Below are 26,028 nucleotides of genomic sequence, written 5' to 3'. Positions count from 1 at the left end.
AATGAAGTCACTGAAACCCTTAACAAAGAGTTGGAGTCTGTTTCGGAATGGGTGGCCAGTAATAAACTGGTCCTGAACATCTCTAAAACTAAGAGCGTTGTATTTGGTACAAATCATTCCCTAAGTTCTAGACCTCAGCTGAATCTCCTAATGAATGGTGTGGCTGTTGAACAAGTTGAGTAAACTAAATTACTTGGGTGTTAACTTTAGTTTCTGAACAGTCATGGTCAAAACATATAGATTCAATGGTTGTGAAGATAGGGAGAGGTCTGTCCGTAATAAAGAGATGCTCTGCTTTCTTGACACCACACTCCACAAAGCACGTCCTGCAGGCTTTAGTTTTAGCTTATCTTGATTATTGTCCAGTCATATGGTCAAGTGATGCAAAGAAAGACCTAGATAAGCTGCAGCTGGCCCAGAACAGAGCGGCAAGTCTTGTCATCACAGGGCTAGTATTAATACTACGCATACCAGTCTCTCGACTAAGAGTTCAGAAAAGACTGACTGCGTCACTTCATGTTTTTATAAGAAACATCGTTTCAAATAATTTGCATCGTCAAATTACACACCGCACTGACACACACACTTATCCCATCAGACATGGCACCAGGGGTCTTTTCACAGTCCCCAGGTCCAAAACAAATTCAAGGAAACATACAGTATTATACAGAGCCATGAGTGGATGTAACACCCGTCTTATATAGCGCAGAGTGAAGAGCAAACCTGGTTTCAAAAGACAATGCGACACCTCATTGCACAACACCTCTCGCCCATGTGACCTACTTGTTGTGTGTATGTACTGACATGTATGTGTAACTGATAGACGCATACAAACACACTAAATGTTTATGTTTTTAGACATATGTAAATTGTAAAGTATTTTGTCTGTAACGTATTTTTTCAGTAAGTAAGACCAGTAAGACTAGCTGTCGCCATTGGTGTCAGCAAATCTGGAACCTAATAAATCAAAAATGTAATCTCGAATGCTTTCATTTACTATTCCACCATAATACTATATCTTACCATGTTTGTCCATCTGTCTGTGTAGGCGGTGGCCCCCCTGTCACCAGTCATCCTGGTGGGGACACACACAGACGTGAGCGAGGACCTCCAGCTGCAGGCTTGCCTGGATAAGATCCGCCAGGAGCTCCTCAACCACCAAGGCTTCCCTGCTATCCGGGACTACCACATGGTGGCGGTGTGCGAGGACTCGGACTCCATCGGCAGACTCCGCAAGGCTATCGCCAGGGAGGTCGCCAACTTCAAGGTAGCTAGTGTTGTTAGCCCTAATGTTTACGTCATTTAGACTAGCCAGAATTTCCACTGATGTTCCACATATACCATCATCCCAAGCTCTAGCTTGCCTAAAAGGACAATCCTTGACAGCTTTGTTAGTACCTTTGACTTATTTCAATGGTCCACGTAAGTTCCATACACAGCACTGTGTGCAAAGCCACTATACCTTTTAGTGACCATCCACACCCCTTTCACTCCCGCTCTCTCTCCACAGATCCAAGGGCAGCTGGTGATGGGGCAGCTGGTCCCAGAAAGCTATTTGGAGCTGGAGAGAAGGGTGCTGCTGGAGAGGGCCAGGGTGCCGGGGGAGTTCCCCGTGCTCAGACACCAATACCTGCTACAGCTCATCCAGGAGAGCCAGATACAGCTGGAGGAGGCTGAGCTACCCCACGCTGTTCACTTCCTCAGCGAGGCCGGTCAGTGGGGTGGGGTGTGTGTGTGTGTGTGTGTGTGTGTGTGTGTGTGTAATTGGTTTCTTCATTAATGTGTTGGAATCCCTGGTCATAATTGTGCTGGTGCTATGGTCTTCACAACGTAGGAGAACGTAGGAAATTATCTCAGCAAAAAAAGAAACAGCACTTTTTCAGGACCCTGTCTTTCAAATAATTTGTAAAAATCCAAATAACTTCACAGCTCTTCATTGTAAAGGGTTTAAACACTTTCCCATGCTTGTTCAATGAACCATAAACAATTAATGAACATGCACCTGTGGAACGGTTGTTAACACACTAACAGCTTACAGACGATAGGTAATTAAGGTCACAGTTATGAAAACTTAGGACACTAAAGAGGCCTTTCTACTGACTCTGAAAAACACCAAAAGAAAGATGCCCAGGGTCCCTGCTCATCTGCGTGAATGTGCCTTAGGCGTGCTGCAAGGAGGCATGAGGACTGCAGATGTGGCCAGGGCAATATATTGCAATGTACGTACTATGAGACGCCTGAGACAGCGCTACAGGGAGACAGACAGAACGGACAGCTGATGGTCCTCGCAGTGGCAGACCACGTTTAACAACACCTGCACAGGATCGGTACTGCCGAACGTCACACCTGCGGAACAGGTACAGGATGGCAACAACAACTGCCCGAGTTACACCAGGAACCCACAATCCCTCAATAAGTGCTCAGACTGTCCACAATAGGTTGAGAAAGGCTGGACTGAGGGCTTGTAGGCTTGTTGTAAGACAGGTACTCACCAGACATCACCGGCAAAAACGTCGCCTATGGGCACAAACCCACCGTCGCTGGACCAGACAGGACTGAAAAAAGTGCTCTTCACTGACGAGTCGCGATTTTGTCTCACCAGGGGTGATGGTCGGATTCGCATTTATCGTCGAAGGAATGAGCGTTGCACCGAGGTCTGTACTCTGGAGCGGGATCGATTTGGAGGTGGAGGGTCCGTTGTGGTCTTGGGCGGTGTGTCACAGCATCATCGGTCTGAGCTTGTTGTCATTGCAGGCAATCAATGCTGTGCATTACAGGGAAGACATCCTCCTCCCTCATGTGGTACCCTTCCTGCAGACTCATCCTGACATGACCCTCCAGCATGACAATGCCACCAGCCATAATACTCGTTCTGTGCATGATTTGCTGCAAGACAGGCATGTCAGTGTTCTGCCATGGCCAGCGAAGAGCCCAGATCTCAATCTCATTGAGCACGTCTGGGACCTGTTGGATCAGAAGGTGAGGGCTAGGGCCATTCCCCTGTCATGACGTTGGCCTGGGGGTAGGTTTATGACAGTCATACAGTGCCTTGCGAAAGTATTCGGCCCCCTTGAACTTTGCGACCTTTTGCCACATTTCAGGCTTCAAACATAAAGATATAAAACTGTATTTTTTTGTGAAGAATCAACAACAAGTGGGACACAATCATGAAGTGGAACGACATTTATTGGATATTTCAAACTTTTTTAACAAATCAAAAACGGAAAAATTGGGCGTGCAAAATTATTCAGCCCCCTTAAGTTAATACTTTGTAGCGCCACCTTTTGCTGCGATTACAGCTGTAAGTCGCTTGGGGTATGTCTCTATCAGTTTTGCACATCGAGAGACTGACATTTTTTCCCATTCCTCCTTGCAAAACAGCTCGAGCTCAGTGAGGTTGGATGGAGAGCATTTGTGAACAGCAGTTTTCAGTTCTTTCCACAGATTCTCGATTGGATTCAGGTCTGGACTTTGACTTGGCCATTCTAACACCTGGATATGTTAATTTTTGAACCATTCCATTGTAGATTTTGCTTTATGTTTTGGATCATTGTCTTGTTGGAAGACAAATCTCCGTCCCAGTCTCAGGTCTTTTGCAGACTCCATCAGGTTTTCTTCCAGAATGGTCTTCTATTTGGCTCCATCCATCTTCCCATCAATTTTAACCATCTTCCCTGTCCCTGCTGAAGAAAAGCAGGCCCAAACCATGATGCTGCCACCACCATGTTTGACAGTGGGGATGGTGTGTTCAGCTGTGTTGCTTTTACGCCAAACATAGCGTTTTGCATTGTTGCCAAAAGTTCAATTTTGGTTTCATTTGACCAGAGCACCTTCTTCCACATGTTTGGTGTGTCTCCCAGGTGGCTTGTGGCAAACTTTAAACGACACTTTTTATGGATATCTTTAAGAAATGGCTTTCTTCTTGCCACTCTTCCACTCTTCCACACTCTCCGATTGTTGTCCTATGGACAGAGTCTCCCACCTCAGCTGTAGATCTCTGCAGTTCATCCAGAGTGATCATTGGCCTCTTGGCTGCATTTCTGATCAGTCTTCTCCTTGTATGAGCTGAAAGTTTAGAGGGACGGCCAGGTCTTGGTAGATTTGCAGTGGTCTGATACTCCTTCCATTTCAATATTATCGCTTGCACAGTGCTCCTTGGGATGTTTAAAGCTTGGGAAATCTTTTTGTATCAAAATCCGGCTTTAAACTTCTTCACAACAGTATCTCGGACCTGCCTGGTGTGTTCCTTGTTCTTCATGATGCTCTCTGCGCTTTTAACGGACCTCTGAGACTATCACAGTGCAGGTGCATTTATACGGAGACTTGATTACACACAGGTGGATTGTATTTATCATCATTAGTAATTTAGGTCAACATTGGATCATTCAGAGATCCTCACTGAACTTCTGGAGAGAGTTTGCTGCACTGAAAGTAAAGGGGCTGAATAATTTTGCACGCCCAATTTTTCAGTTTTTGATTTGTTAAAAAAGTTTGAAATATCCAATAAATGTCGTTCCACTTCATGATTGTGTCCCACTTGTTGTTGATTCTTCACAAAAAAATACAGTTTTATATCTTTATGTTTGAAGCCTGAAATGTGGCAAAAGGTCGTAAAGTTCAAGGGGGCCGAATACTTTCGCAAGGCACTGTAAGTACCTCTTCCCCCCTTTTTCCTCTCTCTACCCTACTGATGTGAAATTTGAAAACCCCTTGGTTAACATAGAGATTCTGGGAACATCAGAAGGTGGGGGTAAATGAACTATATTCTGGTAATCCGACCAATTGAACATATGTGTTGGTACTTAATGAATATGATGTCAGTTCGGTTGTCATCTGGGACATTCTCATTGATGATAGGATGACATAAACTCTACAGTGGAAAGTCTGCACATTGTAGTTATCGGAGTCACATGAATTGTTGTTCAATTTAAATGTTTGAATATAAAATTATTGGTGAAGAGATGAAATGTAATTTTAGCTTCCAAATGAGAGATTTGGGTTTTCATAAGGTTGTGGCTCTGCTCAATCAGATAAAGCAAAGGGCTGCAAGGATAGGAACCAGCGGGTGACCCGGGCGTTACTGTCCTTGTTCCGTGACATCCAAACCAGTGGTGCATGGTCCGTTATGAGGGTGAAGTGCCTTCCCAATAAGTCATATTCAGCATCTCCAGCGCCCACTTGATCGCTAGACATTCTTTCTCCACAGTCTTTCCACAGTGTTTTTACCTCGGCCCTGACAGCCTCTCTTCTTGCATCTGGTATGCAGTAGGGTCCCAACTTCACCTTTTTCCCAGGTTTGGTGATGATGCTGTGCTGTACCAGTTCGGTGTGTCCTGGTTCCGTCCGACCAACTCCCTCAGCTCCTGCTTCTGTACTTGGCTCAGCTGCTCCCCCAGTGGGACCTCTGCCGGCTTGGTCTCTGTGGTAGCCTTCTTCGGGGAAATAGAGTACATCACATGCATTCCATTTATTTAGCAAATGCACATGGTAAATCTATGTCCTGGCTGTCTGACCCTATAGATAACTTCACCCACCTTCTCAAGGACTTCGTATAGCCCGTTCCATCGGTTCAAAAACATAGATTCTGAGGTGGAGACCAACACCAACACTTTGTCTCCTGGCCTGAAGTCCCTTCATTGTACCCCTCTGTTGTACACCCACACTTAGGCCTCCAGCATGCGTTCCCGTACCAGAGGCCACAGGGTTGCCATCCGGTCTCTTATGTCTTCCACATGTTCCACCATGGTTCGGTGGGGCGACGGTTGCTGTTCCCAGGCTTCTTTAGCTTCATCCAGCAGTCCTCGGTCGTCTCCTGTACAGGAGTTTGAAGGGAGAGAATTCTGTTGAAGCTTGGGGCACTTCTCGGATCGAGAACATCATGTAGGGTAACAGCTGGTCCCAATTCTTTCTGTCCGCCTCCAGCACCTTCTTTAGCATTTGCTTCAGGGTTCAATTGAATCTATCCACCAATACATCAGTCTGTGGGTGATACATTGAGGTACACAACTGGGTTGTTTTCATTGGTTTGCGTAGATCCTTCATGATTTGTGACATGAACAGGGTGCCCTGGTCGGTCAATATCTCGTCGGGGATGCCTACTCGGGAGAACAGCATGACTAACTCACGTGTGATTCCCTTGGTGGCCATGGTGCGCAGGGGAATGGCTTCCGGGTACCTGGTGGCATAATCCACAATCGCCAGGATGCCCTCTGTTGCTCTTGTGTAGAGGTCCCACCAGGTCCATTGCGATTCTGCTGAAAGGGACTGAAGTAATGGGTAGGGGAATTAAGGGGCTGCGAAAGTGGGGTTTTGGCGCCACCTGCTGGCACTCCGGGCAATTGCAGCAGTAATCTTCCACTGCTCTCTTCACCCCCGGACAGTAAAATCGTGTCTTGATCATGTCTACGGTCTTCTCCACCCCTAGGTGAGCCCCAAGTATGTGCTCCAACTACCGGACAGATGGTACAAAGGGACGGGCCACCAACAACAACTCCATACGTTCGTCATTCTTCTTCACGACCTGATACAGCAACTTCTTATTCATAGAGAAAGGAGGACAACTAGAATGCAAATGGGGAGTTTATTAGGGGGGTTTTCCACACTGGGGAAAAGGGGGGAATTCACCAACCATTTCACAGTCCACAATCCATTCTCGTTGTCCATTCCGTTCTCCGGGGGTAATACTAAAACTCAGGTCCAGTTCAGTGCACTGTGGGGTTAATCAGACAGTGCAGGTCACAACGGGTAATCACACAGATATTTCTCTCTATTCTCGCACTCTCCATAACACACGCTTCCCTCTCCATTCTCTGCCCCTTTGTGCAAGCCACTTCTTCTTTTATCCCCAAGTACTACCTGGCTTAATGACCCACAGGCTTCCCTTGTTGGGGCAGGAAGTCCATATAAGGCTCGGGGGTGGAGCCAGCAGACTGCAAGATATCTCCCTTCAATAACCACTCCCCTCACCTCTCCCTGCCGTCTGCCACAATATGTTTGTGTCTTCTGTTCATAGCACAGCCAGGTATTATTTGTTTGATTTACTTAAATGGCAATGTCTGTTTATAGGAGTCCTTCTGCACTTTGACGACCCGGCCCTCCAACTCAGAGAACTCTACTTTATCGACCCACAGTGGCTCTGCAACATCATCTCACAGGTAGACACACACACACACACACACACACACACACACACACACTACAGGAGGATGGAATGAAGTGAATGGAACGTTATCATCCACATGGAAACCACATGTTTGATGTGTGCGATTCCATTTATTCTGTTCCAGCCATTACAGTGAGCAGGTCCTCCCCAATTAAGGTGCCACCAGTCACCTGTGACACACACACACACACACAATGACCTCATTCAATCACTTCCTCCTCTCTCTCTTTCTCTGTGTAGAAACTGTCTCTGAAAAGCTCTGGGTTCTGGGAGAATCCCAAAGGCGTAGTCCAGCGCTCTATGGTGGAACGGTTCCTATTTGAGAGTAAGTGTTTCCCCAAGTGCCACCTGACCCAATACTTTAAACTGCTGGAGAAGTTCCAGATCGCCCTGCCCTTCGGAGAGGACCAGCTCCTAGTGCCGAGCAGGTAAGAGGCATACCATTTTGTTGATTTTAGTATTGTTTGAGCCAAAATGGCCTACCAATTTCCTGAATTCTGTATCTACTGAATGGAAACTGTTGTCTATATTGTCTCAAAATCTCTTTGCCAAGCCTAAACCATGCTGATTGTCTTGTACTTCCCTCACAGTCTCTCCAAACACCGGCCAGTAATTGAGATGCCCCACTGTGAAAATTCTGAGGTCATTGTTCGTCTCTATGAGATGCCCTACTTCCCCATGGGCTACTGGTCGAGACAGATCAACCGCCTACTTGAGGTCTCCTCCTACATGCTCTGTGGCAGAGGTACTAATGCTGACGTTAAAGGGATAATTACTTAGGTTGTTGTCGTTTCATCCAAAGTTCATTAGCTGGACATTTAGCCATGTCCAGAATCTCCTGGATAGTATTATTTAGAACATGCAGCAAAGCTCCTGGAAACTGATTCTATCAGTACTGTATACACTGAGTGTACAAAACATTAGGAACACCTTCCTAATATTGAATTGCACCCCCTTTTGCCTCAATTTGTCTGGGCTTGGACTCTACAAGTTGTCGAAAGCGTTCCACAGGGATGCTGGCCCATGTTGACTCCAATGCTTCCCACAGATATGTCAAGTTTGCTGCATGTCCTTAGGGTGATGGACCATTCTTGATACACACAGGAAACTGTTGGGTGTGAAAAACACTTCCATCTTGTGTCTTGCCCATTCACGCTCTGAAGGGCACACCTACACAATCCATGTCTCCTCCCCTACACTGATTGACGTGGATTTAACAGGTGACATTAATAAGGGATCGTGGCTTTCACCTGGATTCACCTGGTCAGTTTATCTCATGGAAATAACTTTTTTGTACACTCAGTGTATATGGCTCTAAGTAGCCCCAATGTTGTTGTGTTGGTCCAGAAAGAGAGATGCGTCCCAACCGTATCTACTGGAGGAGAGGCATCTACCTGAGCTGGTCTCCTGAGGCCTACTGTCTGGTTGAGGCTGCCAACGTAGAGGACAACCCTGCCAGCTTCGTCAAGATCACTGTGCCCTGCTCACGCAAAGGTACTGGAACTGCACCACAGCCTAGATAATAAGGTATCCATACTGAAATGTAAATGCTGTCAACACTAGTTTAAGGAAAATAAAAATAATAATTTAATAATTTTGGTTGTGTGCTGAAAAACGATTTAAGAACCCCCGGTTTGATAAACTGCGTATAATATAATATAATATATTGCAATAAAGAGTGAAATAGATCATCAGTTGGAGATGATGATGATGGTTGTCAAATCAAATACACTGCTCAAAAAAATAAAGGGAACACTAAAATCACACATCCTAGATCTGAATGAATGAAATATTCTTATTAAATACTTTTTTCTTTACATAGTTGAATGTGCTGACAACAAAATCACACAAAAATTATCAATGGAAATCAAATTTATCAACCCATGGAGGTCTGGATTTGGAGTAACACTCAAAATTAAAGTGGAAAACCACTACAGGCTGATCCAACTTTGATGTAATGTCCTTAAAACAAGTCAAAATTAGGCTCAGTAGTGTGTGTGGCCTCCACATGCCTGTATGACCTCCCTACAACGCCTGGGCATGCTCCTGATGAGGTGGCGGATGGTCTCCTGAGGGATCTCCTCCCAGACCTGGACTAAAGCATCCGCCAACTCCTGGACAGTCTGTGGAGCAACGTGGCGTTGGTGGATGGAGCGAGACATGATGTCCCAGATGTGCTCAATTGGATTCAGGTCTGGGGAACGGGCAGGCCAGTCCATAGCATCAATGCCTTCGTCTTGCAGGAACTGCTGACACACTCCATCCACATGAGGTCTAGCATTGTCTTGCATTAGGAGGAACCCAGGGTCTCACAAGGGGTCTGAGGATCTCATCTCGGTACCTCCTAATGGCAGTCAGGCTACCTCTGGCGAGCACATGGAGGGCTGTGCGGCCCCCCAAAGAAATGCCACCCCACACCATGACTGACCCACCGCCAAACCGGTCATGCTGGAGGATGTTGCAGGCAGCAGAACGTTCTCCACGGCGTCTCCAGACTCTGTCACGTCTGTCACGTGCTCAGTGTGAACCTGCTTTCATCTGTGAAGAGCACAGGGCGCCAGTGGCGAATTTGCCAATCCTGGTGTGCTCTGGCAAATGCCAAACGTCCTGCACGGTGTTGGTCTGTAAGCACAACCCCCACCTGTGGACGTCGGGCCCTCATACCACCCTCATGGAGTCTGTTTCTGACCGTTTGAGCAGACACATGCACATTTGTGGCCTGCTGGAGGTCATTTTGCAGGGCTCTGGTAGTGCTCCTCCTGCTCCTCCTTGCACAAAGGCGGCGGTAGCGGTCCTGCTGCTGGGTTGTTGCCCTCCTACGGCCTCCTCCACGTCTCCTGATGTACTGGCCTGTCTCCTGGTAGCGCCTCCATGCTCTGGACACAGCAAACCTTCTTGCCACAGCTCGCATTGATGTGCCATCCTGGATGAGCTGCACTACCTGAGCCACTTGTGTGGGTTGTAGACTCCGTCTCATGCTACCACTAGAGTGAGAGCACCGCCAGCATTCAAAAGTGACCAAAACATCAGCCAGGAAGCATAGGAACTGAGAAGTGGTCTGTGATTACCACCTGCAGAACCACTCCTTTATTGGGGGTGTCTTGCTAATTGCCTATAATTTCCACCTGTTGTCTATTCCATTTGCACAACAGCATGTGAAATTTATTGTCAATCAGTGTTGCTTCCTAAGTGGACAGTTTGATTTCACAGAAGTGTGATTGACTTGGAGTTACATTGTGTTGTTTAAGTGTTCCCTTTATTTTTTTGAGCAGTGTAATATGATTACGATATGATAAGATATGGAACATTTTATCTTACGAAGTTGCATTTATCAAATCAAATTGTGTTTCTCATGCTTCTTAAACAACAAGTGTAGACTAAAAGTGAAATGCTTCCTTATGGCTCCTTTTCCAACAATGCAAAGTTGAAATAGTGACACAGGAAATAAGTACACAGTGAATAACAATAATGAGGTAAAAAATAGCATACCTATATACAGGGAGTACCAGTACTGAGTTGATGTGCAGGGGTATGAGGTAATTGAAGTAGCTATGTACATATAGGTAGGGGGGAAGTGACTAGGCAACTGGATAGATAATATAAAGTAGTGTGTGTGTGTGTGTGTGTGGTACCAGATGCACTGGTACCACTTGCCATGCAGTTTCAGAGAGAACTTTCTATGGCTTGGGTGGCTGGAGTCTTAGAGTTCTGGGGGGGGCCTTCCGCTGACACTGCCTGGTAAAGAGGTCACTACCCTCTGTAGCGCCTTGCGGTCGGTTGCCTTGCAGTTGCTGTATCAAGCGGTGATGCAGCCAGACAAGATGATATTAATTGAGCAACTGTATAACTTTTTGGGGACTAAGCACACACCTTTGAGGGACCGTCCTGTTGATGGTCAACATGGCGGATGTGTTGTTACCTTCCCTCACCGCCTGGACGAGGTCCGTCAGGAAGTCCAGGATTCAGTTGCAGCTGGAGGTGTTCAGTCCCAGGGTCTGGGAGCTTGGTGAAGAGCTTGGAGGGGACTATGGTGTTGAATGCTGAGCTGTAGTAAAGGAACAGCATTCTTACATAGGTATTCCTTTTGTCCAGGTGGGTGAGGACAGTGTAGGCCGGCTCATAGCCTGTGGCAAAAATGAGGGGACACGAACAACAGGTATAGGTCAATCAAAAAGGTTCTTTATTGTAAATCTATGAACTTTAAACAAAGAAAAAGGAATTAGGTGTGAAAGTATAATGTAAGGTGTATGTAAAGTGCAGGGATGCGTGAGTCTGTGTGTGTGAATGACTGAGTGAAAACTAAGTTAAACTACAAAGGAACAAACAAACAGGATCATACCTGGAGGAGCAGAGAGAAAGAGAGAGAGATAGAGACGAGTGATTAGTGAAGCCGTTTAAATACCCTGAGCCCAGGTGACTCCAATCACTAACGACCCTCCTATGCCTGCAGGAGGAACCGCCCCTGCACTGCAGAGGAGGGGCCATGACAAGTGCAATAGAGATTGTCATCTATGGATCTGTTAGGGCAGTATGCGAATTGGAGTTGGTCCATGGTGTCTTGTTGTGAGCCATGAACAGCCTTTCAAAGCATTTCATGGCTATAGATGTGAGTGCTACGGGGCGATAGCCATTTAGGCAGCTTGCCTTGGCGTTCTTGGGCACAGAGACTATGGTGGTCTGCTTGAAACAAGTTTGTATTAGAGATCGGTTCAGGAATAGGTTGAAAATGTCAGTGAAGACACCTGCCACCTAGTCAGCACATGCTCTGAGTACACGTCCTGGTATTCCGCCCCCCAGCCTTGTGAATGTTAACCTGTTTAAAGGTACATCAGCTATGGAGAGTGAGATCACACAGTCGTCTGGAACAGCAGGTGCTCTCATTTATGGTTCAGTGTTGCTTGCATCGAAGCGAGCATAGAAGGCCTTTTAGTTAATCTGGTAGGTTCACGTCACTGGGCAGCTTGCGGCTGGGTTTCCCATTGTAATGAGTGATAGTTTGTAAGCCCTGCCACGTCCTTCGAGCATCAGAGCCGGCGTAGTTGGATTCGATCTTACTGCTGCATTTGCCTATTTGATGGCTTGTCGGAGGTCGTAGCAGGATTTCTTATAAGCATCCGGATTGGCGTCCTTTTCCTTGAAAGCGGCAGCTCTTTAGCTCAATACAGAGGTTGTGTGTTACTGGGTGACGTGGTGGTGGTGGTGATGATGGTTGTGTTACTCCTCAGGTCGTGTGTTACTGGGTCAGGTAGTGGACCATGTTGACTCTCTCTTGGAGGAGTGGTTCCCTGGTCTCCTCACCACTGATATCCATGGCAACGGAGAGACCCTGCTGAAGAAATGGGCTCTGTACAGCTTCAAGGATGGACAGGAGTGGAGCAAGATACTGCTGGAGGACCTGTTCACTCACATAGATAAAGGTATGTCTTTTAACGCTTGGATTTGACACAATCGATACCTGTGTTAGTCATGTTTCTGGAATATCATAATTGAAAGAAATCACAACAATTTGGTAACACTACAAGCAATTGTGGATGTTCTTAAATTCATGGGAGAGATACACGAAGAGCTACTTTAATGTAACAATACCTTTTTAAAAGTCTAATGTAGCCGTTTTGATCTCAATATCAAATCACCTTACTGTGATTTTTTTTGCCATTCAAATGGTAAAAAATAAACAAACATAGCTTCTTAGCAAAGAGCGATTTCTCAAGCAATAATTCTGCTAGGACTGTCTGGGAGTGGTCTGAGTGGCGATGAAAAACAGAAAACTAGCTGTTATTGGCAGAGAGGTTTGGAACTCTCTTTCTTAATGGTCTATTAACTAATTTACTGTTGGGTGATGTCACCAGGCAGGCCAAATCTCCATCCCAACAAAACAGGCTGAAATTTCAGGTGGTCTTTTCAAACAGCCCTTACACATTTTTTGTATTTATTTAACCTTTATTTACCTAGGCAAGTTAGTTAAAACTTCTTGACGCACACATCCCGTTAGCGGGATCATATTCATCAACATCCGCTGAATTGCAGCACGCCAAATTCAAATTAAATTACTAAAAATATTTAATTTTCATGAAATCACAAGTGCAATATAGCAAAACACAGTTTAGCTTGTTGGTAATCCACCAGGCGTGTCAGATTGAATAAAGCTTTTCGGCGAAAGCATACCAAGCGTTTATCTAAGAACATCTCTCTCAGTAGACAAACTATTACAAACAGCTAGCAGCCAAGTAGATTGGTCACGAAAGTCAGAAAAGCAATAAATTAAATCGCTTACCTTTGATGATCTTCAGATGTTTTCACTCACGAGACTCCCAGTTACACAACAAATGTTCCTTTTGTTCCATAAAGATTATTTTTATACCCAAAATACCTCTGTTTGTTTGTCACGTTGTGTTCAGAAATCCACAGGAAAGAGCGGTCACGACAACGCTGACGGAAATTCCAAATAGTCTTCATAATGTCCACAGAAACATGTCAAACGTTTTTATAATCATTCCTCAGGTAGTTTTTAAAATATATATTCGATAATAAATCAACCGAGTGTGTAGGTTTTTCAATAACAGCGGGAGGAACAATGGCGGCTTTACTCTGTAGCACAAAAACTCACACTGAGAGCCCCTACTTATCCACTTACGCAATGTGATGTTACACCCTCATTTTTTAAAATAAAAGCCTGAAACTATGTCTAAAGACTGACACCTTAGGGAAGCCAGAGAAATAGGAATCTGGTTGATATTCCTTTAAATGGAGGATAGGCATGCATAGGAACAGAAGGGTTTCAAAATAAGAGGCACTTCCTGATTTGATTTTCCTCAGGGTTTTGCCTGCAATATCAGTTCTGTTATACTCACAGATAATATTTTTACAGTTTTGGAAACTTTAGAGTGTTGTCTATCTTTTCTAGAAGTATATACATATTCTAGTTTCTGGGCCCGAGAAATAGGCCGTTTCAAATGGGTACATTATTTTAGCCAAAAACGAAAATACTGTCCCCTACACTCATCAAGTTTAAGAACAAATTCTTATTTACAATGATGGCCTACCCCGGCCAAACCTTAACCTGGAAGACGCAGGGCCAATTGTGCGCCGCCCTATGGGACTCCAAATCACGGCCGATTGTGATACATCCTGGAATCAAATCAGGGTTTGTAGTGACACCTCTAGCACTGAGATGCAGTGCCTTAGACTGCTGCGCCACTCAGGAGCCCTAAAATGGAATTATTCAAATGTTCTAAATTTCACAGTATTATACCAACATCATGTGTCAATATATATAAAACACAGGAAATCACAGTTTTGATCCCACTGGACCTTTAACTTATGCCTGATTTCTCTCTCTTTTCCAATCTCCCTTCCTCCTGTAGACTGTCTTTTGGTAAACCCGGAGGACCCTCGCTGCACAGTGCCCATCTCTCAGATTGCTCCAGACCTGATCCTCAGTGACCAGCCTGCTGGAATCATCCTTGACAGCGAGGAGCTTGAGATAGACCTTACCAAGGAGAATCTGCTGGGTCAGTTACAATAATAATTTTATTTGTATCGTGTTTTTCATTTACAGGCAAATCACAAAGCTCAGAAAGGTCAGTGGGACTGTCGTCTCTTTCAACAGCTGCAGTGTCAATGACACAAATTTGTTCATTTTCTGAATGTAGGGGATGGTGGTTTTGGGTCTGTCTATCGAGGCATCTACAAAAATGAAGAGGTGGCAGTGAAGATTTTCAACAAGCATGCCTCTGATCTCTATATACACCGACTACTCCGACAGGTAATCTAATAATCTGAGTCAGGTGTTTTAGTGTCGGCAGGAATAGCTGGAGAATAGCTCCAAGACCAGGAAGTTCTAGTGATCATTGCTGGTCCCGGAGAGATATAGAGGAAAAAACAGACTTACAGTGCCTTCGGAAAGTATTCAGACCCCTTGACTTTTTACACGTTTTCCATTGCAGCCTTATTCTAAAATGGATGAAATAAAACCTATTCCTCAGAAATCTACACACAAAACCCCATTATGACAAAGCAAAACAGGTGCTATGACCCTTTGCTATGAGACTCGAAATTGACCTCAGGTGCATCCTGTTTCCCTTAATCATCCTTGAGATGTTTCAACAATTTTATTGCAGTTCATCTGTGGTAAATTCAATTGATTGGACATGATTTGGAAAGGCACACACCTGTCTATATAAAGTCCCACAGTTGACAGTGCATGTCAGAGCAAAAACCAAGCCATGAGGTTGAAGGAATTGTACGTATAGCGCCAAAACAGGATTGTATTTAAGACGTTTTGGAATAAGGCTGTAACGTAACAACGTGGAAAAGGTCAAGGGGTCTGAATACGTTCCGAATGCACTGTATCTAGTCCTGGAGAAGGTATATCAGCTATGAGGTTGGGGTCAATTTGGGAAATAGGAATTTCAGGTTACTTCCTGAATTGACTGATTGGAAATGGATCCGATAAGCAGTTGCTGGCTATCCAGACTCTTTGCTCCGGTTAGAGATGATCCTATCGCTGATGACTTTTTGTACAACACCCCTCATTTTGACGTCACCACAAACCACTTCAATGATGGCAGTCTTAGACTAAGTATGTAACGAACGAGCAGCGGAATAATTTAATGTGATATGTCAGGCCAGGTTGTGTGTGTGCGTGCGTGTGCGTGACACTGTCTTCAGGCTAGACAAGCAGTATTCTAAGTTGGTCTCTCTTTTCCTTCTGTCTCTTTCCAGGAGTTGGTGGTGTTGGGTCGTCTCCACCACCCCAGCCTGGTGGGGCTGCTGGCAGCCGGGGCGGCCCCTCATCTCCTGGTGATGGAGTTAGCCCCCAGAGGATCCCTGGACTCTTTGTTTGAACACGAGAACAGCAGCCTCAACCGCAAGCTCCAGCACAGGATTGCTCTGCAGGTGGCCGACGGGCTCAGGTAGGTTAATCGCTCAATAGACACATGCATACATGTATATACACACATTACATACAGGTGTATGCCCACAAGAACGTGCACACGCATCAGACAAAGTGTCAATGATATTCAGTTATTTCCAAGTATGTCTATAGTATACCCAAACAAACAAATTTGAATTGATGATCTATATTGGGAACTCTTAATTTAGACACATTGTACATCAGTGTTTCCTCACTTTACCTCCCTTCCATATTGCCAGGTATCTCCACTCGTCCATGATCATCTACCGAGACCTGAAGCCTCACAACGTGCTGCTGTTCAACCTGAAAACTGACTCCGAGACCATCGCTAAGATCACAGACTACGGCATCGCTCAGTGCTGCTGCAGCATGGGGGTCAGGAGCTCTGAGGGCACCCCAGGTAGGAATTATCCCTGCAGTGTACATTTAGGGAAAATCTCAGCATGTTTCAAATTCCTTTCCTTCATCCCTTTCTATCTGTCTCTGTCCCCCTCTAGCCCCATGACTCCTCCTCTATTTTACTCTCTGTCTCTGTCCTCCTCTAGCCCCCTGACTCCTCCTCTATTTTACTCTCTGTCTCTGTCCTCCTCTTCTAGCCCCATGACTCCTCCTCTATTTTACTCTCTGTCTCTGTCCTCCTCTAGCCCCATGACTCCTCCTCTATTTTACTCTCTGTCTCTGTCCCCCTCTAGCCCCATGACTCCTCCTCTATTTTACTCTCTGTCTCTGTCCTCCTCTAGCCCCATGACTCCTCCTGTATTTTACTCTCTGTCTCTGTCCTCCTCCTCTAGCCCCATGACTCCTCCTCTATTTTACTCTCTGTCTCTGTCCCCCTCTAGCCCCATGACTCCTCTATTTTACTCTCTGTCTCTGTCCTCTAGCCCCATGACGACTCCTCTATTTTACTATCTGTCTCTGTCCCCCTCTAGCCCCATGACTCCTCCTCTATTTTACTCTCTGTCTCTGTCCTCTAGCCCCATGACTCCTCCTCTATTTTACTCTCTGTCTCTGTCCCCATCTAGCCCCATGACTCCTCCTCTATTTTACTCTCTGTCTCTGTCCCCATCTAGCCCCATGACTCCTCCTCTATTTTACTCTCTGTCTCTGTCCCCCTCTAGCCCCATGACTCCTCCTCTATTTTACTCTCTGTCTCTGTCCCCCTCTAGCCCCATGACTCCTCCTCTATTTTACTCTCTGTCTCTGTCCCCATCTAGCCCCATGACTCCTCCTCTATTTTACTCTCTGTCTCTGTCCCCATCTAGCCCCATGACTCCTCCTCTATTTTACTCTCTGTCTCTGTCCCCCTCTAGCCCCATGACTCCTCCTCTATTTTACTCTCTGTCTCTGTCCCCCTCTAGCCCCATGACTCCTCCTCTATTTTACTCTCTGTCTCTGTCCCCCTCTAGCCCCATGACTCCTCCTCTATTTTACTCTCTGTCTCTGTCCTCCTCTAGCCCCATGACTCCTCCTCTATTTTACTCTGTCTCTGTCCTCCTCTAGCCCCATGACTCCTCCTCTATTTTACTCTCTGTCTCTGTCCTCCTCCTCTAGCCCCATGACTCCTCCTCTATTTTACTCTCTGTCTCTGTCCCCCTCTAGCACCATTACTCCTCTATTTTACTCTCTGTCTCTGTCCCCCTCTAGCCCCATGACTCCTCCTCTATTTTACTCTCTGTCTCTGTCCTCCTCTAGCCCCGTGACTCCTCCTCTATTTTACTCTCTGTCTCTGTCCTCCTCTAGCCCCCTGACTCCTCCTCTATTTTACTCTCTGTCCTCTAGCCCCCTGACTCCTCCTCTATTTTATTCTCTGTCTCTGTCCTCCTCCTCTAGCCCCATGACTCCTCCTCTATTTTATTCTCTGTCTCTGTCCTCCTCCTCTAGTCCCATGACTCCTCCTCTATTTTACTCTCTGTCTCTGTCCTCCTCTAGCCCCATGACTCCTCCTCTATTTTACTCTCTGTCTCTGTCCTCTAGCCCCATGACTCCTCCTCTATTTTACTCTCTGTCTCTGTCCTCTAGCCCCATGACTCCTCCTCTATTTTACTCTCTGTCTCTGTCCTCCTCTAGCCCCCTGACTCCTCCTCTATTTTACTCTCTGTCTCTGTCCTCCTCTTCTAGCCCCATGACTCCTCCTCTATTTTACTCTCCGTCTCTGTCCTCCTCTAGCCCCATGACTCCTCCTCTATTTTACTCTCAGTCTCTGTCCTTCTCTAGCCCCATGACTCCTCCTCTATTTTACTCTCTGTCTCTGTCCTCCTCTAGCCCCCTGACTCCTCCTCTATTTTACTCTCTGTCTCTGTCCTCTAGCCCCCTGACTCCTCCTCTATTTTATTCTCTGTCTCTGTCCTCCTCCTCTAGCCCCATGACTCCTCCTCTATTTTATTCTCTGTCTCTGTCCTCCTCCTCTAGTCCCATGACTCCTCCTCTATTTTACTCTCTGTCTCTGTCCTCCTCTAGCCCCATGACTCCTCCTCTATTTTACTCTCTGTCTCTGTCCTCTAGCCCCATGACTCCTCCTCTATTTTACTCTCTGTCTCTGTCCTCTAGCCCCATGACTCCTCCTCTATTTTACTCTCTGTCTCTGTCCTCCTCTAGCCCCCTGACTCCTCCTCTATTTTACTCTCTGTCTCTGTCCTCCTCTTCTAGCCCCATGACTCCTCCTCTATTTTACTCTCCGTCTCTGTCCTCCTCTAGCCCCATGACTCCTCCTCTATTTTACTCTCAGTCTCTGTCCTTCTCTAGCCCCATGACTCCTCCTCTATTTTACTCTCTGTCTCTGTCCTCCTCTAGCCCCATGACTCCTCCTCTATTTTACTCTCTGTCTCTGTCCTTCTCTAGCCCCATGACTCCTCCTCTATTTTACTCTCTGTCTCTGTCCTCCTCTAGCCCCCTGACTCCTCCTCTATTTTACTCTCTGTCCTCCTCTAGCCCCATGACTCCTCCTCTATTTTACTCTCTGTCTCTGTTCCTTCTTTCTCCCTCCCTCTCCCCTCACCATTTTTCTCTCCACCCACCCAGGTTTCCGGGCGCCAGAGGTTGCCCGGGGCAATGTGATCTACAACCAGCAGGCAGACGTGTTCTCATTCGGCCTGCTGCTATACGACCTGCTGACCTGTGGTGAGCGCATCTCAGATGGCATGAAGTTCCCCAGCGAGTTTGACGAGATCGCTGTGCAGGGCAAGCTGCCAGACCCAGTGAGGCACCACGGCTGCTCCCCCTGGCCAGGCTTCCAAGGCCTAATGAAGGACTGTATGAGGGAGAATCCCCAGGACAGACCCACCTCCACACAGGTAACTGTTCTACTGTTACTGTTACTTGTCTCTGCCTGGCTGTGTGTGAAATGTAGATGTTTCACTGACTGTCTGTAGGTTTTGAACTGACTATGTAAAGGTGTGACTAAACTGACTACTTGCATTTGTGTAGGTGTTTGACGAACTCTGACTATATTTGCCTGTGTACTGTAGGTGTTTGAGAGGCTGAACTCTGGGGAGATGCTGTGTCTGATGAAGGAGCTGGTGGTCAGCAGAGCTGCCAATGCTGAGTGTTTCACGGTGGGCTACAGCAGCGCCAGCAACGGCCCCAGTTCTAACCCAAGGGCCTGGGTGGGAGGGGGCAGCAGCACACGGAGACTGGGCTGTGTCGCGTCTATCGACCTGGAGACTGAGAAAGTCACAACACAGGTATTCATAATAGAGGATCTCTCAACGCAGGCACTCACATTGTAGAGATTTGCAAAGTACTTGTTTACAATACAATACCAGCTCTAACAGTAAATGTATTACTGCAGCTAGATAATTAGAGCTCAGCTATTCAAACAATAACATATGTCCTCACAATACAGGTATCTTTGACATACAGTACCAGTCAAAAGTTTGGACACCTACTCATTCAAGGGTTTTTCAAATGTTTTTACAATTTTCTACGTTGTAGAATAATAGTGAAGACATCAAAATGATGAAATACCATATAGAATCATGTAGTAACCAAAAAAGTGTTCAACTGATCAAAATCTATTTTATATTTAAGATTCTTCAAAGTAGCCACCCTTTGCCTTGATGACAGCTTTGCACACTCTTTTGGTTACTACATGACTCCACTTGTGTTATTTCATAGTTTTGATGTCTTCACTATTATTCTACAATGTAGAAAATAGTAAAAATGTAAGAAAAAACCTTGAATGAGTAGGTGTGTCCAAACCTTTGGTACTGTAAGTCCTCACAATACACAAACACAGACTAATCTGTGTTTAAAATTCCTGTATTCCTCAATGCTAATGTCTGTCTTCTCCCTGCAGGTGATTGACACGAGTCCTGTCTTATGCCTGGTGACTGTCCAAGTCCCAGACGAAGCCTGTGATTGGCTGGTGGCTGGTACACAATCAGGGGCACTGGTCATGATCAGCACTCAGAACCTGTCCAACTGGCACAACCTGCAGAGTGTCACCGACGCTGTGACATCACTGTTCTTCCACACACAACCTCAGCGCAGGTAAGAGAGTGTCAGACTAGATGCTAAGCTATGGCTATATCAAGGTTCTGCACTAACATCATTTGGTCACACCAAATTTGTTTATAAAAAAATATATATATATAATTGATAATGACCTGACCTGACCTGTGTCCCATAACGTGCCTGCATTCCATACAGAACCAGGCTAATGATGGCTAGCCATCTTTTACATTAGCATGTCCTTGTGTTCTTACATTGATTTGGATATATTTACTGTAACAGCAAAGGAAAGAGACTGTTCAAATAAAGTACAAAATGTATTTATTGCAGATTTTAAAATGCTATGTGTAATTTTCTGAGAAATCCTCTAGAGGGCAGAATTTTTTACAATTATGCCAAGGCAAAAAACAAAAAAGTTAGTGGGGAGATGGACTGATTTCCTTGCATTTCTTCAGGTTTTCGCTCTCAAGATCACACTTTTTTTTTTATAGAAAAACAACTAAATTTGATGTTCTAAGTCCATAACAATGCTTAAACCCCATCGGGGATGACCATTTTTAAGGTCTGGGGAAAATCTGAGAAATTTAAATTAAAAAAAATATGTAGTTACCCTTTAATTCGGGTCTGCACCATGTCAGCCAGTTGTGGAGGTGTTTCTACAGATGGCTGTATTGGTCCACTAAAACAGCAATAGTAAAGGCCCAGTGCACTGCTTTTGTGAAATATTTATTTATTTTGAGATTGTTCAGGGGTGCTACAGCACTCTCAGCACCCCTACTTCCCGCGCTGTGCACATGTGATGGAGTTTTGAAAACAAATGGCCACTGGATTGATGCAAATAATCATGATTCTGCCAGGTAAGCTACTTTGTAGTTACCTTTTAAATGCCTTTCCATCCACCCGAAAACAGTTAGGCTAACATTAGCATCGCTAACAGCTACACAAAGTGGTAGACTTATAGACCCTATGCACACCGCACAGAGCAGGGCTTGGCATTCAGGTAAGTTTGCCAGTGACAAACAATTAACATTTTCAAGGACTTACATTTATATTTAATTGTTGTAATAGCCTATAGCAAAACAACTCCCCACAAATCTATGCAAAAAAAGAATGCAAAAAGTATGCATTACCACTAAGAATAATGCATATTTTAATAGGCCTGCTTACCCAATGGCATTGACATTCACATCATTTTTACTTTCTAAAATATGTCCGAATAATGTGGGCATTGCTCCCGACACAAACGCGCTAATGAAGTCTGTCCATAGCTAGTCAGTCTCGCCATTTGAGATGTTGAAGAGTTATTGAGGGGTTACTGTATCCTGTTTTAAAATGAGAAGGCAACCTTTTGTAATGGAACACTTTGTATGGAAAACCAAGTTGAAGCCATTATTCAATGTTGTCTTGCTCATGATAACCTCAACAAGCGCAACAGGCTAGCGCAACATTCTTCAATTGAAATGGCTTTAAACAACGAAAGAGCCTACATCTCTCATAACTGATCATTAATGAAATTACATAATTATTATATTGGAGCAGTGGAATTTATAAATTGGCATCCATGACTTCGATGACTTTTCAAGGATCAACGAGGTAATGTCAGATTTTCAAGGTAGACTATTCCATGTTGACTGAATTGTGCATCGCAATATTCAGCCAAGACTTTAAACTTTTTAAATACCTGGTTTCAGTGGAGGTTGCTGAGGGGAGGACGGCTCATAGTAATGGCTGAAATGGAGTTGGTGGAACGGTATCAACCACATTGAAACCACGTGTTTGATACCATTCCAATGACTCCATTCCAGACGTTATTTTGGCATTTACTGGTAGATGCCATAACTTGGAACATCCTTTCTACCTCTGTGGGTCTTCACTCCACGCAACAACCAGTTGTTTGAGAGCTGTACGCTCTCTGCCCGACAGATTATCTATAGGCTATACTGTATGTGGACAGTGCACGTGTGATAAATAATCTCCATGACGAACAAACTGCTTCAGGAATCATTCTGTTTTTTTTTTATCAATTATGTGGCCTACACTAAAGATAGCATTATTACTATGCTTTTTTTCACTGGCCCAAGAGGGCGACTGACGGGATAATCGACTGACACACACAGACAGGGACATTCCCGTGCAGTTGTTGCCTCTTCTGAAAGTTGTTTTCATTTTGGTCAATTGCACATTACTGTTGAATAAATTATAATAAAATATAAATAATAATACATTTTTAAAAAAGCATGACCAGGTAAAACATTTTCCCCGGCAACCTTGCGACCAATAAATGTGTGTTGGACTGCCAAGTCAAAAGGTCGCAAGTGAGTCTGTTTTGGTCACGGTATCGAACCCTATGCTATGCTATGGCTATGACTACTGCTATGCTATGGCTATGACTACTGCTATGCTATGCTCGTTCCAAATAGCTGTACATGGAAAAGTACATCTGGTAAAGGTAGAATATACGATATTTAATGTGTATTTACAGTGTCATTATGTTACCAAGTAAAGTACTGACACTGATTTTTTTGGATTTAATTTCAGTCAAAGAAAGAATTACTTGTTAGTTGGGACAGCAAATGGAATTCTGACGGTTTATGAGGACTCTGCGCTCCAGGTGGAGAATGGCCAGCCAGTCAAGACGTTGCACATCGGGAACGTCAACACCCCAGTGATGTGTCTGGGCCAATCAGGTCACTCCCTGGACAGGACCACGGTGTGGGCCGGCTGTGGGACCAGAATCCTTTCCTTTACCGCCGACTATGGCGTCTGTAAGACCATTGACACTAAACCCAACAGCCTCTTCCAGTGAGTGTCACCTTCAGAGATGTAACCCGATATTTTGGCGGCCTGCAGGGCTGTTGATTTGTTTTCTAAGTGTGAAGTGAGTTGCTCTGTGTGTGTGTTCTCCTCAGGCAGCATCATGCGGTGAGCTGTGAGCCGTGTGTGTCTCGTATGGTAGTGGAGAAGCATGTGTACCTCAGCAAGGCTGGAGGGCAGAGCGTGGAGGTGTGGAATAAGAAGAGTGAGCGGATGATTGACAGCATTGACTGTGCCAAACTACTCAGGTCAGCTCCACTCTGACACCACACACACGTTTCCACTGCTGTGGGAAAAAAAGAAAGTGGTTCCTAAATTGTTTCACCCCTCCGCCTACCCCTCACATGCCCCACAGTTTAGAAACACTGCCTGAACCCACTCTGTGTTCTTGGCCCATAGACACGACTCCAGCCGGCAACCCAGAAAGGCTAATTCAGAGTTTGAATTTGGAGCGGATACTCCAACCTGGGCGAACATCAAGTCCCTCCTGGTGCAGCAAACCACCACTACCCTGTGGATCGGGACCCGGGGAGGCCACCTCCTCCTGGTAGAGCTGGCCAACCTCCAGCTGCTGCAGGTCATCAGCCCCCACTGCCAGTCCATACGCAGCATGGCCTCTGTTTTTATAGGTAACGACTGTCTATCTGTATGGCTGTTTATGTTTCTCATTGGGGGGCCTCGAGCAGATATATATAAATAGATATATTTTTTTAAATGATTACTAGTATAATTATTTATTTAATATGCCAAGCTCATGAGGCCCCTTGGTGATGTGAGGCCTGAGGCAATTGCCTTTTCTGCCTAATGGTAAGTCTGCCACTTCAAATACACAGCCCAAAACAAGTATTTTAATGGTTATTTGTAAAGCTAATAGTCAACACAGTTGTATTTAAGAGGATTTTCAAATACCTGGGTAAAGTGCATGGGAGTATATTTCTAAATACATTAAAATGTTCAACTACTCTTTGTTTCAAATAAAAATATCTAAATACGTACTTCGAATGTGAAAGTAAATGAGATATTTGAAATAGTATTTGAACCCAGGTCTGCTTCCTGTTTGCACAGTGGTGAAAGTTTCACGAACTCGTGTATTATTTTCATATCATAGAAACACTAAACCGTAAGAATGTGGTCCTGGTTTTGGGAAGAAGACTGTCCCAAGATAAGAATCAATATGGTAAGAAACAATGACAAAGACCTAACAACTACACAGAATTTCCCAAGAAAACCTAAATGAGATATTGAGAGTACAATCTGTGTGTGGGTCTGTGTTTTGTTTGTGTGTGTGTGTGTGCTCCCAGACGAGGAGTCTGTACTGATGGTGTGGAACAGTTCTCTGCCTCTGGAGGTCAAGGACCTCAACAAACACTGTGAGATGAGAGAGGAGATCACAGCCAAGATGAGAGAGCAGCAAAACGACTGAGTCACTGACTGAGCCCACAGCTTGGTACGTACCTGTACTACACCACACGCTCCATTAATGCTACCTATACACATCAATAGTAAAAACCATAACACCTGTACTACACTGCCCATGTATATTACCCATACCAATAATCAAGTCAATAGTAAAACCATGGCAAAAATACCATTTCAGTTGTTACCAATTACTGCTATATTTACTTTTCATTGTTCACAGAATACACATGGAAAAGGGATTTCTCTGAAGATTCAGTGAAGTAGTGTGTCTTCTGCACACATATAGTACCAGTACACACATACAGTACCAGTACACACACATATAGTACCAGTACACACATACAGTACCAGTACACACACATACAGTACCAGTACACACATACAGTACCAGTACACACATACAGTACCAGTACAGGGGGAGACGTTACCTCACTGAAATCACAGAGATAAAACTATCTCAATAACTGACATTGTCTGACAGCCATACTTCTCAGGGCACTTTGGACCGTGTCAAAGACCATGAAGAGACCACACGAGTGCACTTGATTTAGGTTACATTGTTTAAGTGCACTTTAATATTTTACTTCTTTCTCCAAACCCAAAAGCCGTCTGGATATCTGCATGCTTTATTTAAGTGCACACTTTCATAATCACCCCAAACTATTGCAAGCACTGACCAGGGGTTGACTGTATACTACAATACCTAAATGTAAGTAAAATGCCTTTGAATAAAGAATATTTTAATCTTAGACCGTTTATTATTTTCAATTGAAACGCTCCTGCCAAATGTTATTACAAATTGTATGTCTGAAAAAACTCTAAAAGGGATGCTTCATTTGTGTTGTTTTCATTATAAATGTGTGTTGTTTACCTGTTATCACCATTATAAAATGAAACTGAAGACAACTGGAAAAAAAGCCAAAGGAAATAAATTCTCACTTCTCAAGGGCCATATTTGATGATGTATTCAATACATGCGTTTGTTTACCAAATGACCCCATTCCTTGTCTTTTGTCAAGATGCGAGATGTTAAGTCATGTCATGACTGTTGTACTTGTAATGTATGATGTAGCATCTCAGTAAATTCTGTTTGACTTTTAAACAATGTTTTGTATTTTGTAAAAATGGTATATATTGCCTGCCTCCCTGTCCTTAGATTGTCATCTGACAATATAAAGATGTTTGTCATGCACGCTAGAGGGCAGTGCAACACCGTTACATAGGCCACACATTGATGTATCCTTCACCATGAGTCTCTCAGTGAATC

The 26,028-nt window shown here is 44.8% G+C and overlaps 1 protein-coding gene across 5 annotated transcripts in view; it reads left to right on the top strand.

Annotated features, from left to right (window-relative positions):
- The window catches only part of lrrk2 (leucine-rich repeat kinase 2), a 58,287-nt gene extending 32,424 nt beyond the window's left edge, over positions 1-25,863 (top strand). For 4 of the 5 annotated variants that reach the window (XM_036958992.2, XM_036958987.2, XM_090212442.1 and 1 more), the window contains exons 31-50: positions 1,049-1,267; positions 1,511-1,712; positions 7,066-7,154; positions 7,403-7,590; positions 7,753-7,907; positions 8,510-8,656; positions 12,388-12,579; positions 14,527-14,673; positions 14,815-14,927; positions 15,887-16,077; positions 16,319-16,479; positions 19,098-19,369; positions 19,544-19,759; positions 20,374-20,567; positions 23,067-23,330; positions 23,438-23,590; positions 23,742-23,971; positions 24,451-24,519; positions 24,644-24,789; positions 24,982-25,863. In XM_036958992.2, coding sequence (XP_036814887.2) covers positions 1,049-1,267; positions 1,511-1,712; positions 7,066-7,154; positions 7,403-7,590; positions 7,753-7,907; positions 8,510-8,656; positions 12,388-12,579; positions 14,527-14,673; positions 14,815-14,927; positions 15,887-16,077; positions 16,319-16,479; positions 19,098-19,369; positions 19,544-19,759; positions 20,374-20,567; positions 23,067-23,330; positions 23,438-23,590; positions 23,742-23,971; positions 24,451-24,519; positions 24,644-24,765 — 3,324 coding nt within the window. In that variant the 3' untranslated portion in view covers positions 24,766-24,789; positions 24,982-25,863. The remainder of the gene's footprint in view (positions 1-1,048; positions 1,268-1,510; positions 1,713-7,065; positions 7,155-7,402; positions 7,591-7,752; positions 7,908-8,509; positions 8,657-12,387; positions 12,580-14,526; positions 14,674-14,814; positions 14,928-15,886; positions 16,078-16,318; positions 16,480-19,097; positions 19,370-19,543; positions 19,760-20,373; positions 20,568-23,066; positions 23,331-23,437; positions 23,591-23,741; positions 23,972-24,450; positions 24,520-24,643; positions 24,790-24,981) is intronic. The other variant, XR_016489367.1, reaches the window with a different exon arrangement.
- The last annotated feature ends 165 nt before the right edge of the window (positions 25,864-26,028 follow it).

Source organism: Oncorhynchus mykiss, chromosome 2 (genome assembly GCF_057628025.1).
Source record: "Oncorhynchus mykiss isolate SJ-2025 chromosome 2, ASM5762802v1, whole genome shotgun sequence".
Lineage (NCBI taxonomy): Eukaryota > Metazoa > Chordata > Actinopteri > Salmoniformes > Salmonidae > Oncorhynchus > Oncorhynchus mykiss.
This window is presented reverse-complemented; position numbering and strand designations above follow the sequence as displayed.